This window comes from Nelusetta ayraudi, unplaced genomic scaffold, assembly GCF_046127955.1.
Source record: "Nelusetta ayraudi isolate G7.1 ecotype Tasmania unplaced genomic scaffold, CSIRO-AGI_Nayr_v1 ptg000136l, whole genome shotgun sequence".
NCBI classification, from domain to species: Eukaryota; Metazoa; Chordata; class Actinopteri; order Tetraodontiformes; family Monacanthidae; genus Nelusetta; species Nelusetta ayraudi.
The window spans coordinates 7,104,107-7,118,818 of NW_027466186.1; the positions used below are offsets into that span (position 1 = coordinate 7,104,107).

General features: G+C 51.2%; 1 protein-coding gene across 8 annotated transcripts in view; it reads right to left on the reverse strand.

Annotated features, from left to right (window-relative positions):
* ptprub (protein tyrosine phosphatase receptor type Ub) overlaps positions 1 to 14,712 on the reverse strand; it is a 157,254-nt gene that overhangs the window by 41,122 nt on the left and 101,420 nt on the right. For all 8 annotated transcript variants that reach the window (XM_076012560.1, XM_076012559.1, XM_076012558.1 and 5 more), the window contains exons 8-12: positions 9,968 to 10,285; positions 7,199 to 7,308; positions 4,113 to 4,314; positions 2,062 to 2,164; positions 1,691 to 1,964 (exon numbers count right to left, since the gene is read on the reverse strand). In XM_076012560.1, coding sequence (XP_075868675.1) covers positions 1,691 to 1,964; positions 2,062 to 2,164; positions 4,113 to 4,314; positions 7,199 to 7,308; positions 9,968 to 10,285 — 1,007 coding nt within the window. The remainder of the gene's footprint in view (positions 1 to 1,690; positions 1,965 to 2,061; positions 2,165 to 4,112; positions 4,315 to 7,198; positions 7,309 to 9,967; positions 10,286 to 14,712) is intronic.

Sequence of the window (14,712 nt, forward strand, 5' to 3'; positions counted from 1 at the left end):
AGAAATTGCCGACCGTTGCGGCCCGTCTGCGCAGGCTGCCACAGCTGAGCCTCGGCGCTGCAGCTTTAAGAGACTCTGATGAACACTTGGCCAGAGGCGGCTATCAAAACATTCCATTCCGTTCTAATTAAATCACGCCGCGGAAGCCGTCAGTGTCGGCAGCTGACATCACTTCCCGCTGCTGTGTTAAAAAAAAAAACAAAACTGCCAAATTGTAGACGTAAAAAAATGAGCGAAATCTAAATTTTAAAGCGTCGCTGCGGCTCGACGGAGGGCGAGGGGCGTCGGCAAAGCGCTGCGGCCACAAAAGGGGCCCAGATTAGTGCAGCTGGCTGTCACAGTGTTTCCAGTAGATCGCAGCAGAGTCCGGAAAACACAGCAGTGGGGTGGAGGAGGAAGAGGGGGGGTTGCTGGCGCTGCGACTGGGCTTGGCCCGCTCACGGAGGGTCATGGGTGCGGCCCCCCCGCACCCACTCCCACCCCCCTGCCAGGCAAAACAAAACCTAATCCCATCCGCCGGTAAAGCCAGACCTCCCCTATCTAATCCAATGCTTTAGCGAGCCGGGCTGAGCAAAGTGCTCACACTGCACTCCCTCTGTATATTTCTCCGGTGGCTCGGAAAAAACGAAAGAAAAAAAAAAAACCCCGGCTACACTGGCGGGACGAGGCAGCCGGCCGCTGATCGCGGGACTCCATAAAACACAAACGGCCGGCTGATGAGAGAACAGCGGCCGTGCAGCCACCACCGCCGATGACGACGGGTCTTGGGAACAGATCGCTAACCTGCCTGGCGCCTATTTATAATCACTTTACGGCCACAGATGGCCGACCAAACCCAACCTGCGGCAACATTTCCCAGCACCGCCGCCGCCGCCGCCACGGCCTGTGAATACTGAAGCAGCCGCTTTTTCCTCCTCCCGATCATTTTGCACCTGCGCCCAATTATCCATAAGTAATTGCCTCACCCCAGTAGCTGCACTTCCTGTAATGGAATTTGGGGGAGTAATGTCGCGTCCCCTGGGTGCGAGAGCGGAGACTGATGGGCCTCGTATTCCCAGTGAAAAAGGACGTTATGTGACACGACGGTTTTTATCGACCGACAAGGTCCACAGATAAGACGTCTGGTCTCGTGAAAACAGGCGGAGGAAGACACGAAGGTTTCTAATCCTGAATATGTTGCTCGAGTGTTTTTGCCTACTGCCTTTGGCAAAATACAAAGACTCAATGGAACAGGTGCGGGTGGATTTGAAAGTAACAAAAGAACAAGAGTGAACAAAAAAAGCAGTTGAATGAGAGAAATTAGCTAACGAGGACATGGGGTGAATAGAGTTGGAGAAATAGAAGCCTCAATAACAAGCTGTGGCCAGTTTACTCGGCTCTGCTGGCCGTGGAGGAATTCAGAGCTGCTCTGTGGCCAGAGAATCAAAGCGGCCGGGCAGCAACATTCATCTTTTCCATGTAGTTACACTGTCAGCTCGATACGGTTTCATCAAACGGCCCCTTTCACCACTCAAATGGTCCTTCAAGCTCCGTGAGCCCGGACAATGGCGGCTGTCCGACGGCTTCAATCACGGGATTAGTAAATACACATTCTCATCAGAAACCGCTCAGCGTTCACTCGGCGTAGCACCAACGCGACCGCTGAGCGGTGAGGAAGGGTTGCCAGATCTGCTGCCACACTCACACTCACCCCTCTAAAGTTGCTCATGGCCTGGAAGTAGACCAGGTAGCTCTTGCGGGGGTCCAGGGGGCTGTTCCAGTAGCCGTTGTAGGTGTGGTTGTCGCCCACGGTGAAGGGACTGGCCTCGGGGAGGCTGCTGGGCGGCAGCTCGGCCGTGTAGTAGTGCGGTGTGCCGCGGGCCTGCGCCTCGCCGTGGGACATGGGCAGCGGGAAGCAGTCCTGCGACCCCAGCTCCCTCTTCACTTTCTTCACCAGCTCCTCTTCCACCACCACCTGGTACGTGCTGGGCGACGGCGGAAGGGGCCACTGTTAAAACCGAGCCGAGCCGAGGAATTGCACGGGCGGGACAAAAAGGTGTTGAGCGGATTTGATTTGCTCACCTGACGGGGGCTCCTCTGCCTTGGGCGGGACGGAGCAGGACGGTGATGGTGCTGTCGGTCTCGCTGAGGGGCGACGGCATGTCCCCGTAGTCGAACGTTGGAGCTGACAAGAACAACATCACCGCAGATTCATTTATCAGGCTTTTTTGCGCAAAGTCATTCTACTGCTGTTGCTCTGCGTGCACAACAAATCAAACCAGCTCCCTGCACGTGTTCAGCGGCCTCCAGCGTAGCGAACACTGGACCTCCATTGAGCAAACAAGGGTAAAACGGATATGAAGCAACATGCAAATCTTTTGTGGACAATGTCGAGCACGCAGTGGCACCGCGAGAGGATGTCCATCTCTGTGTTCCTGCCATATTTAGTTAACATTAACAGCGAGCGGTTGTTAATTATTGTCTGCCGGATGTGGTCAGCGGTCCTGAAGGCCTAGAGGACGAGGAGGTACCAGTCGCAGCCGACCCGCTCAGTAACAAGGAGGAGGTGGAGAACATTAGAGGGAGTGTGACGTCTGTTTCTCATCTTACTGATTCTGTACTGGCCACCAATTTTGTTTTTTCCTGAAGCCTTTTGCTGCTTTAGCTATACACAAACTTTCAAACTGCATCTAAAAGCTTTGAAACTTCTGAACTTGTTATTTCAGGAAAAACAAGGCCTTGCACCATTTTCACACAAACATATTCAGCCCCTCGGCAGGACACTAAAAGAGACGGACCATAAAACGTGGCCATCCCCAACCCGACATAAATAACCCGCAGTGATTATGCACTGAATGTCTCTCGTTCTCGCAGTCAGGACACTGCTTCAATTTCCTGCCCAGTTATCTTCGAATATGAATCCAATTAGGTGGCAAAATGAGAGTGAGGATAATTTGAACGGGGCTGCGGATTTAAAGAATCTCGCCGAATTCCACGGTCGTCCTTAAAGATGCACCGCCGGCGCATTTCTTTAAAATATTAGCTGCAATTAGCGAGCAGGCAGAGGGGCAAGCGGCGCACGGCGAGGGTTCAACCAGCACCGCCTTCAGAAGAGGCTTTGACGCCGGCCGGCTGTCAAATTGTCTGCTTGACGGAAGGTTGTGCCGTTAAGACTGACGCCTGTGAGCATGTGTGCGTGAGTGCAAACCTGAGTAAGTGTGCGTGTGTGTGTGTGTGTGTGTGTGTGTGTGTGTGTGTGTGTGTGTGTGTGTGTGTGTGTGTTTGTGTGAGCAACAACAGGCGGAGGGGTCGGTGGGTGTTTTGCTGGGAGACATTCGTAGCTGCTGAAGGTGTTTAGTGTTTGCTGGCTGTCAGTGCCGATTTGCCAGACGCTCAGTGTAAGTGAGTGTTGTGCACCGAGGGCCAGCGGACGAGGTTGAGGATGATGCGCAAAGACTGCAGAGGCTCCTTCCGACGTCTGGCCGCGCGTCAAAACGCACCGCCTGACGGCGACTGCGCAACCAAACCTGTAATTACAAAAGAGAGAAAAGAAAAAAAAAAACGAGGCCGGGCTTCCGTGTAAAAAGAGCGAGAGAGACGAGGGCGTAGAGGAGCGCGTGAACGCCCAGGAGTCAGCGCGGTTGCGTTCCTGGGAGGAAAAATCCTGTCCCTTAACAAGCACAAATGCATCATTAAGAGGGAGCGGAGAACACGGGGACTGGATGTGTATCAGCGGTAATAAGCTCTGAGACTCTCTAAGGTGACATCCTGGTCCTCCGGTGCAGCACTGCGTCTTTTTTTATACACAACTCACAGCGGCGGCTTTATGTGCGCGCGGAGCTTGTCGACTTCCCAAAGACTTCATTTGTGTCTCCGGGACGGCGAGATGACAGTGTGTCACCGGGTTTAGAGAAGCAAGAGAAAAAACAAAACAAAAAATAAGCCTTAGACTCTGGAGGAGCAGCCGCGTCTGAGAGGCAAAGAAAGATGCTGAGGTCAAAAGAGAGGAAAAAACCCGGGATTCTAAATATAGCGCTCGGTGGGTGAGAGTCTGCTGGTGTCTCCACCTGGCAGCTTCTCCCACTTCTCTTCCCCCAGTGATTCAACCTCGGCACCTTCAGCCTCTGCTTTACCTGAGATGTTGGTGGTGATCTCGGTGAGGGCGGTCTGGCCAAAGCCTTTGGCTGTGCGGGCTCGGACGGAGATCAGGTAGGTGGTTCCAGGGTGCAGGTTGGAAAACATGTGGTACGTCTCGTTCTTCAGCTTGGATACGGTTCTCCTCGGCCCGGGAACGTTGATGCCTGGATCGGACGACTCGATGCTCTGATAGCTGATCTGCAGAGGAAATATACATCGGGAAAAAATGTTTGTTTCTCTTTTTTCACAATTAGCATTGGCTACAGGGAGGAAGATGGAGGTGGACTAATCTTGTTCTTTAAGGAATAGTTCACTCAAAAATTTCTCATTCTCATAGAATTTACCCAACAACTACTTGACCCAATGTAGATGGAGGCTCTGATAAAGGTTTTCTAATTCACGAAAACATTCTGGAGTTTCACAGAGGGAATGAAAACCACCCAAAGGAAACACAGCTTCAGCCAAGCAGTCCGCAAACTGATCTGAACACGGCCATGTGGGCGCAAGTTGTTGGAACCAAAAGCTTCACTGTGGCCTCCAAGCTCATCATTTGACCTATGGGTATAAGGCAAACTGTGGCACAGGACACCATGTCAACATCGCCACGTCAACACCACACATGAAACAGCGTTGAAATCAATATCAGCGTTTATGGGTTCAGTAGTCACTCGGCAACCGCTGCACAAAAGCGACCTTACATGTGGGATCTTTCCACCACAGTACTTTCTGATGACATATTCAGCTGATGGTCTTTGGAAGGCTGAACGACATTACACTGATCCCATCGCAAGAGCATACGGGGGCAATAGAATAAAGAGGCGCTGCGAAAACAGAGGAGCACTTGGTTTATAGAGCCGAGGCAAGGTAGCGCTCACGCCCACATGCATCCCACGCACACGCAGCAACACACAAACGCACACTCAAGAAGACAGCGGCAAAGCCGAGCCATAGGCTTCCCCGATTATCCTAACAGCTTAATTCCCGATTATGCCGGCGTTGCGCAAGGACGCAGAATTATGATCCGCCCCCCCCCGCTGGATAAACACAGACGGCTGTGTTTTCTCGACAAAAGGCCAACAAAAAAAAGGTGGCTGAGGGTGCAAGGAGCAGCGGGGAAGGGGTGTGGGGGCGGGGGAGGGTCGCTCGCAGGACACTATGGCGGCCGGTCGATGGGCTCAGGCGAAGCGGTCAATGGTTTAATCTGGGAGAAATGAAAGGGATTTCTGCAGCTCTATGTACAGCTCTCTTTTCTACACCCACAGGAGATCAGCAGAGTGCAGGGTAGGCGGTGGGGGGTGGGTGGGGTGGGGGGCGGGGGGACCTGTGCAGTCTCCTCTTTATATGTCAAACCACAAATCCTATTTAATAATATCCTTGAGGAGGTATTGCGGGAGAGGCCGGGGAAAGAGGGCTCGGGGATATATAAGCCGGCCCCACCGATGGCTCACCACACAGACACGGGATTGACGGCAAAATCCACAATCATTACCCTGCCGAGAGCGCGGCCTGCAGCGCGGCAGACGCAGCCGTGTTATCTATTAAAGGCGCGAGCCGTGCGAGGCCGCGGAACACGAGGATCCCAAGGTTGGCCCGCTATCCTGAGCCGAGCGGGCACGTGAGTGTGAGGTGCGAGGGGTTGAACAACGGAGGAGCAGAATTCACAGCTGCGCACGTGCAGCCGCGCCCGCCGCTGCAGAAAGCGGAAGAAAACGAATCGAGCAGCAAATGAGGAATTATTTTTCAACCCCGTGATGAAGCAGGCTTTAATATTCAGAAAATGATTCGGGGCTCGCCGTGACTTGATTTGATCTCGCCGTTGCGGCAAGCCCATCAGTTTTGGAAGGTTTGCCAAAACGGAAATGGAATTAAAAAAAATTAATGAAAAAATGAAAAATTATATCTTATTATTACCAATCGAGTCAGCTGTTTTCCTCTGGTCATTACAGAGACTACTGACCGGAAATAACTGCACATCAACATCCAAAACACAATCAACTCAGTCCTCCTGGAGACTTGTGCGTCGGCGCATCAAAAAAAGAAAAAAAGAAGCAAAACACAGAAGAAAGACTATTTTTTTTCACAAGACAATGAGCTTTTCCAGCATCATTCCAACCAAAGTGAAAGGCCTCAATCATTTATTTTTCCTTTCGTTTCAATGGTTGATTGTATCAGCTTGAATCACATGAAAAACTCAATCCAGCTCAAAATAAATTGCTGCTGCAGAAAAGTTTGTCAAAACGTACTCAAAACAGAGTCGCTGCCGCATCAAAGCAACGTTCCCAGCAAGTTGGCTGGAAAGAAAAAGTGCGGTAGGAAGCTGCGACAGGAAAGAAACGCAGCCTTCAGAAGCTTGTCAAGAGACGGAGGAGGCTTCACAGAGACTGAGAGTACAGAGCCACCGTCGGCCCGGAATGAGCTGCAGCTGCAGCAGCAACCAACATCAGAAGAGTCGGTCCGGTGGTCCAGAGTCTCCTCCTGACAGGAAGGTGACTCCTGCATTTGCAAAAGTGGAGAGGAACAAAATCCAAGCTGTCGGAATTCCGCCGAGATGTTTCCACAGCCAGTGACGTTTTGGAACAACGTGCCACCTGCTGCTGAGAAGTTTTAGTGCATTTCCTGCTTCGGTCAGCTGGAGGAGTCGGCTTGTGGAGACTTTCATCATTACTGACACTTCCTCATTACAAATCCTTTCATTAGCCTCAGTCTAATGCAGGCTCCTAAAATGTTGAGATGTCTTATTTTCAGGAGCTTCAATGTAAAACATTGTTCTGTCTAATGACAGTTAAAAATATTTTGATTCAACTTGAAATTGTGAGGAACCTTTTTTCATCATTTATAATAAAAGCATTGTCCCTCAGTGATCTCAATGATCGAGAGGAACAAATTTAAAAACACCAAATAGGATGACCGTGATGGTGAAAGTGAATGGGAATTGGATGCGGCATCAGTGCTTTTATAAAGATGCTTTTATACTGAGAAAAGAAAAAAAAGAAGACGAAGAAGAAAATAAATATTCGAATAAACATTCCATCTGTTCACAGAAAATCGTCCAACAAAATTGCAGGGCAGAGCAATGTCTCACCTCATACTGGGTAATAAGACCGTTGGGCTCCACAGGCTCCTCCCACTTCAGAAAGATCATGTCATCCAGCGGAGTGAAGGTGAGCGACTCCGGCGCGATGCCTCCGGGAACTGGAATAGAATTGGCGGAACAAACATTTGTCGGCGAAAAGTGAGGCGCTAATCCCAGAGCGAGCCTCTCCTGTCAATATCCCACCACCCCCGCCACAGAGAAAATGGAATAGGGCAACGGCGGCTCAGAACAAAGAGCTGCACAAGTCACTCAGACGGCAGCAGAGAGCAGGCCGCCGCCGCCGCTGCAGCCGGAAGAGGGCAATTTAATTTATGAAGCACATCAATTATGGAGGAAAAACACAGACGGCGGAAAGACAATATGTGCGGGATACATCATTTGCATCGTCTGTCACTCAGAGTTAAATTATATTAATGAACATGTCAAAGCGCCGCTGTTCAAATTTCATCCCCCCATGGCAGGCGGGGAGGGGGAGGGGCCCACAATACCCACGCATTTATACTTGGTTCACAGTTGTCGGAGACCCTCCCCCCCGCCTTTTTTTTAAATTAATTAATGAATAGTTTTTCTGCAGCTGACTCCCCACGGTGTGTGTAAGTGGCGAACAGAGAGCAGCAGAGTTGTGTGAGATCCAGGCTTGAGGCGAAGGAAAAAGCCCAGCAGCTGAGTCAGCTGTTATTTTTTTATTTATTTATTATTTTTTTTGTTGAATTGGCTTTGTCAAGAGGACACAGGAGCTTAGAGAGGCCTCTGGAAAGAAAAAGGATTTACAACTGATGCATTCTGAGTGTATGTAAAGAGGAAGACACCCGTTCCTCTCCAGGCGTTTGTGTTTTGCATCTAGAGTGGAAAAGCTTCCCATGAAGAGACGCCGTTCAGTGGATTTCAGAGGGAAGGAAGACCCCCTCAGAGCCGCTGCCCCCTGCTGCAAAGGACGGAGCAGCTGCACTGACTTGACGTCCTTCTCTAAACTCATTCCGAGCACGAGAAAATAATCAGGGACTTGGACATGGAAGAGAAGTGCTTACTCTGCCATGTTGCACATTGGATGTTTAGGCTGAACACATGATGTAAACGTTGCCCTTAGGAGTCGACCTGAACCAGAGCTGTTGTATTTTTCCCTCTAGAGTGTTTTTTTTTATTTATTTTGTGTTAATGCGTCATTAACTTTTTACCTTCGCTTGCATTTTGCTTCTAAAGTGGAAAACATTCCCATTAGGAGACGCGGTTCAGTGGATTTCAGAGGGAAGACCCCCTCAGAGCCGCTGCCTCCTGCTGCAAAGGACGGAGCAGCTGCACTGACTTGACGTCCTTCTCTACAGTTATTCTTCATCTCCGCTGCGTTTATTGCATCTGACTGGATTTCTGGGAACTGCATCATTACTCTGGATGGTGTGCGAGTCGATGTAAATCTGCATTAGGGACATGTGTGTGTGTGTGTGCAATGTTGACTCTGTGCTTTCTAGCAGAGTCACGCCGGCCATCATTTAGCCTCCCGGGCGTCACTAGCGGTTGATATATCTGAATAAAGGCCGGGGAGGAAGCCGTGCATTAGGGTTGGAGCGCCTGAGGCCACGGTCATTTAGAAAAATGAAATGTTACAATGCCACGACTAAATAAACATCATTAAATATAAACCAGCGCGTCACTTGGTTTATCTGCCGCAGCGGCAGCAGCAGCAGCGGCAGCAGTAGCAGCAGCAGCGTCGGGATCCTGTGAGTCAAGACTTTTCATGAAGTTGGATTTGAGGTAGTGGTGGAGGTGGGACCCAGAGCTCAGCTGCCAGTTTATCAGTTGCTCCCGCTTCACATTAATACTGTTAATAGTAAGTTCAACAGTCCCTTTACAGATTTCAAGGATCAGTTTATTCATGGACTAACTACCATCTGATCTCTCAAATGTTCTCGTTGAACATTAGTGTCATGCCAAAAAATCTGCTTAACCTTTACCTCATATTTTTCTATGTTGTTGTGATGTTGTTTTTTCCCGCTCAATCTGTTACTGAAAAAGAGCACTTGCCTCAAATGCCTCAAAACACATTCGGTACAGGACTGCTGTACACACCTCACAGCTTTGGCCATGGAGATACTAGTGACTTTCCAACTGTTTAATGGGGGCAAACAATTCCATGTGATGAAACATGAAATTGTCCACAGAAAGAAAGATTTTCTCCCAGGGAAGCGACGCCAGTGCTGGCCACGTGCTTCTCAGTGAATGAAACAGCAGCAGGAGAGAACATAACACTGCCGTGATTCGCTGAATGTGAGACATCAGCGAGAACGTGACCCGCCTGCTCGTGTTTTCACGTTCCCAGATGATGATGTTGTTGTTGTTGCGAGAATGAGAGCTGCCAGTATAAACTCACTCCGAGCACGAGAAATAATCAGAGGCTTGGACGTGGAAGAGAAGTGCTTACTCTGCCATGTTGCAGGTCGGATGTTTTGGTTGAAAACATGGTGTAAATGTTGCTGCTTGGAGTCGACCTGAACCGGAGTTGATGTGTATTTCCCTTTAGAGAGTTTTTTGTATTTATTTTGTGTTGACTCGTCATTAACTTTTTACCCTACAATAGATTTATCACTGCAACCTCTAACCGACCACCTCACCGCAAGGCAGCCGCACGGTGAAACCGACAGACAAGCTGTGAATCGACATTCAACGTTTTTTTTCTTTTGCTTTTTTTTTTTTCTTGCTGATACTTTTTTTCCGCAGCACATTTATCATTCTTCCCTGTCAACCGCCTCCGCTGACACTCACTGTCCTCGTCGGTCTGGAACGTGACCTCCCTGCCCTCCTTCTTCCCCTCGGGGTTGGCCAGCGAGAGACGGACGTGGACGCTGTGGTAGGGTGGCAGATCACGCAGGGTGAAGCGTGACGCGTTGCGCTCCACGGCCAGGCACTCGCGCACGGTGGTGTTGTGGCCGCCGCCGCCGCCCGCCGTGGTGTAGCGGTAGCACAGGGACACTGAGTAGGTGTGGCAGCGTGTCAGGTTGAATGCCAAATTCTCCCACTGCAGGGACAACTGCCTGGACTGGACATCCGTGGCGACGAGGCCCCGCAACGGCCGCATGGGTTCTGGAGGGGAAGGAAACGCAAAGAGAACAGGACTTTAAAAAAGAAAGACGTACAAGCGGCGCGAGAAACATTTCAAAACAAACTCACAGGCCACTTCCTGCTGTTCGCCGATACCTTACAAAGTGTACAGTTATTGGTTATGAATGGACAGAGCATCGAGTTTGGCCGTGTTGTGTGTTTGCAGATGGTGTTTTGCTTCGTGGTAACCAGTTACACACCGGCAGCGAGATGTTTGGAGATGTAACTGTTGCCTTTCTGTGGTCTCCAACCAGTCTGACCATTCTGACCTCTGACCCCTGACATCATCAAGGCATTTTTCTCCACGTGACTGCAGCTCACTGGATATTTTCTCTTTCGAGACATGATTTTATTGTGTTCCGAGTCACTTCAACCCTCTTTCTTCACCATTCTGAGGCTCCCTTTGAACTTGACGCCATGTGTGCCACAGCTGACCAGCTATTTTCATTAACACACAATTGAGGATTACACCTAATAAAGTGGCCTGCGAGTTTCCCAGGCTATGACGTTATTATTATTTTTTTCAATTTCCGCGAGAACTCCCTGGCAGATTCTCACTAACCGCACTCTGCCAAATTGCCCCGTCACAACTTGGAGGTCAACGTTCCGCTTGCCAGCACAACGCGCCCACGTCCCCTCCGGCAGAGCGGGAACTCAGGCCAACTGCGCTAATTAATCGGACAGGCTGCGGGTCCACCGTCCCGGTCTCGCAAGTTCCCCGGCTCTGCGCTGCCTGGCGGGTAAAACGCCATCGCCCTGGAGGAGCAATCCGAAACACGGAAAAATACCAGCCGCCGTACAAGGACGTTCACTTCCGACGGCCAACGTTCACTGCGGGGGGGTGGTCAGGGTGGGAAGGGGGCGGGTCGCTGCGATTCGGCCCGCCACGTATTTTTAGAAAGCGGCGAGTTGAGTCTGGTCCGTGCCGGGTTCAACCCACCGGCTTTCTGGGAACTCTGGGCGGGAGAGAACAACGGCGCAGTCTTTATGAGATCCTCCGCCAGCGTAACGGCAGCGAAGCCGGAGGAGACAGAGAGCCACTGTGCACGGAGGCACAGAACCGACCAGTGTGCACCAGAACCGAAGAAACTGAGGGGGACGCAGAGCCAAAGCCAAAGCCAAGGACGTCCCTCCGTATCAATGGAGGTATTTATCCGCGGCTACTGCCGACACAATCGGCGCCGTTTCCTCCGCGCGATCTGAACCATAATGTTTTTAGGGAGTCGCGCTTTAATCTTTTAATAGGGCGCCGTTGAGTAATGAGCCGGGGAGGCGAGTGATGACAGCAGACATCCGGGGTGGGTGCAGGGAGAGATCAGCAGAGTTTGAGGTGACTTACCAACCCCCCCCCCGCCCAAGTTCCTTTGCCGACTACAGCACTCTGTGGGATTCCCGCTGCAGCACAGATTAGTGGAGCTGGTGCTGCTGTGTGGGGTGGGGTTAAATAAGGCGGCTAATGCATCAGTGAGCAGAGGCTAATGCACTAAAACAAGAATTATCTAAGAAAATGGATTTGGGCGGTGCTCTTGAGCGCTGCAAGGACACAGTGAAACACGGATCTGCGGCACACAAGGATTCACATCCACTCCGTCCTTCTTCCACTTTCTCCCCCCTTTGCATTGCACACGGACGGGAAAAAAAATAGTGCAGCGTCCGCCGCCTTAAACACGCCAACTCAATCTCTTATTCACCTGGCAGCGCCTCGCGGGGAAAATAATTTTCAAGTGGATCCAAACACACACACACACACACACACACACACACACACACACACACACACACACACACACACCTTGTGCCACTGCAGCCATCGGCGCTGTTCTCTTGCAAATTACATGCCATTTCTTATGAGGCGCAAAAAGAGAAAAAGAAATGGCCGCAGCCTCCTGACGAGCCTCATCACGAGGCTAATGCGACAGCGGCGCGATGCATTGTCGCGGTAATTGCTAAAAAATAGTAGCGACGTCGCAGCCCCGGCGAGAAATGTTAATGTTCCGTCGTCGAGTGTGACTGAAGATTGTCCTGACGGCGCAATTGATAGTCTGCGCGGCCCGAGAGCCAAATAAAGAGAGGCATTTAACTGTCGACTTGATGAGAGCGCCGCCTGAGAGGCCACAGTGGTGCTCATTGTGGTTTTCCTCAAAGTGGATATTTGTCTTCGCCCCCTTCCCCTCGCTGCAGCTCCTTCATCGCCATGCCGGTGGTGTTGGCGGCCTTCTGGCATGGTGGTTGCCAAAAGAAACCTCCCCACCACCACCGTCGCCCCTGCCAGAGATCACGGTGATCGGGGACTTAGCACGGACGCGACAGGCTCCGACTTATTAGCTCCCGAAAGAAGCTGCGGCTACGGGGGGGCGAGGGACGACAAAGCCAGGCTTCTTCAGGCGGCCGCGTCAGATGGGAAAAACCATATTTCCGACTAATTGTGCCCACAGACGCCTATTCCCCCCTTGCACTGAGAGAGAAAGACATAAATCTAAACATCCCAAACCCTTAAGGAGGGAAACATTGAGGGAGCTTCTGGCAAACATGATGAACGAGGCGCAGAGCGAGGCGAAGCACTCGTGAGCCTAATGGGCCTAATTTCGCTCAGACTGCAGCAGCAGCAGCAGCAGCAGCAGCAGCAGCATCCTCCCTCTCTAACACAAGCCCAGAATGTCAGAGGTGGCAGGGGGCTCTACGGAAAAAGGTTCAGTAACCCAGCAGCAGGTGGAAGCCCATTAACATAGTTTGGGGACCACCTGCAGAACAAATGCGTCGTCTCTCTTCTCTGATTTACTTGAGGGGCTTCAAGCTGCGCTAATGCACCGTGCTGATAATCACAGGAACGGCTCATCGAGCACACCTGGTCGGCTGCTGCCAGGCCGGGGGCTGAGACCGTGTTTCACATTCACGGCCATTAGGTTTACAGCACCCACAAGGGGGCCCTGGCGAGGAGGAGGATGCGTGCCCGCGCGCTTGCACGAAAGACGACGGAACCGAGATTAGTCGGCTGTGGCCAGACACGGTTTCCTGGAGAGGAAGTACTAGAATACCGAGGGGGCGGGGGGGTGGGGGGAGCGCATCCAAATGTTCGTTCTGCTTCCTGCGGAATCTCTGCGAAAAACCACTCCGACATCTGAACGGTGTGTTCTGAGCTAATGAGGCCGACGACAAAAGAGTGGCTCCCGACGGTCGGCATTTCTGTGGCGGAAAGTCGAGGTCGGAGGGGCGGGGGGGGGGGGGGGGGGGGGCGGTGTTCGGCAGATGGTGTGAGGTCGGGGTCAGGGGAGCTCTGGGGGAGGGGGGGGTGTTCTTGGAGGTGAAACAAAGCAGGTCAGAGTGGGAGGGGAACGCTGCGGAGAAAGATGCTTTGCAGCGACATCAGGAAAAATTGGATAAGTAGCTGCATTTCCTTGAGCCCTAGAATTGCGCAAAACCGAAATATTGCGATGAAAAACTGGTGATGGAAACCGCCCTAAACTTGGAAAAACCTCTCAAATATCGCTATAAGATTTTCACGCTCTCATGAGGGGGTTTTTCAGACGTATCCATATAGAGGAATATTGCAAAATATAATATATATAATAATAATAGCTGAGCAAATAGCAAGATGTTACCGTACGTACCCCACACATGGCTGGATGAGCTCACGTGGCTAAAGCTAAAACTTCTGCAACTCTTTCAAATAAAAAGAAACTTGAATCTTAAGAGCCATGCAGGGACGTCCCTCTCCTATAGTTTCACTTTCCGCCTTGGAAAAACTTACTTCCTTCTCGCACACACACCCTCCCACATCCTACCTGCCAGTCTCACAGCTCTCTCTGGTCATCCTGCACCATATTATTTAATTTTTTACTGTTAAATCTGATGTCGAGAGGAAACGCGAGGAGACGACAGGCAGCCTCCTGCTGCTGCTGCTGCTGCTGCTGCTGCTGCTGCTGCTGCTGCTGCTGCTGGTGCCTGATGAATGAGGTGCGTCTCCAGCTGTCGGGGAGCAGCTTCGATACGTCGCTGGAGAAGGAGAGGAGGCCAGGGCAGTTTCCACTGGAGCGAGGTGGGGAAGGTGCGTGAGGGATGCCGTGTGTGAGGGCACCGCCGGCCAGACGCGAGAGTGATGACCACGCAAGACCAAGCCACACTGAGCCTCTGGGTAACACAAAGCTGTCCGCGTTTGCACACACACAACAGATGGAGGAAGAAGCGCCGACTACTCCCTGCAGCTCGTACGTGTTTACATTAAAGGAGTTTCAAAGGAGGGAAAGAGTCACTCAGTGCCAATACAATGGAAGAACACAGTGACTGTGCATTAAAATTGGGCAATTTGCGCTGAAACAGTCCCGTCTGATGGAAGCAGGGGCACAAATATTTCAACAATATTGAAAATCCAAAGTGATATTTGAACTTGGAAATAATATATACCATAATGT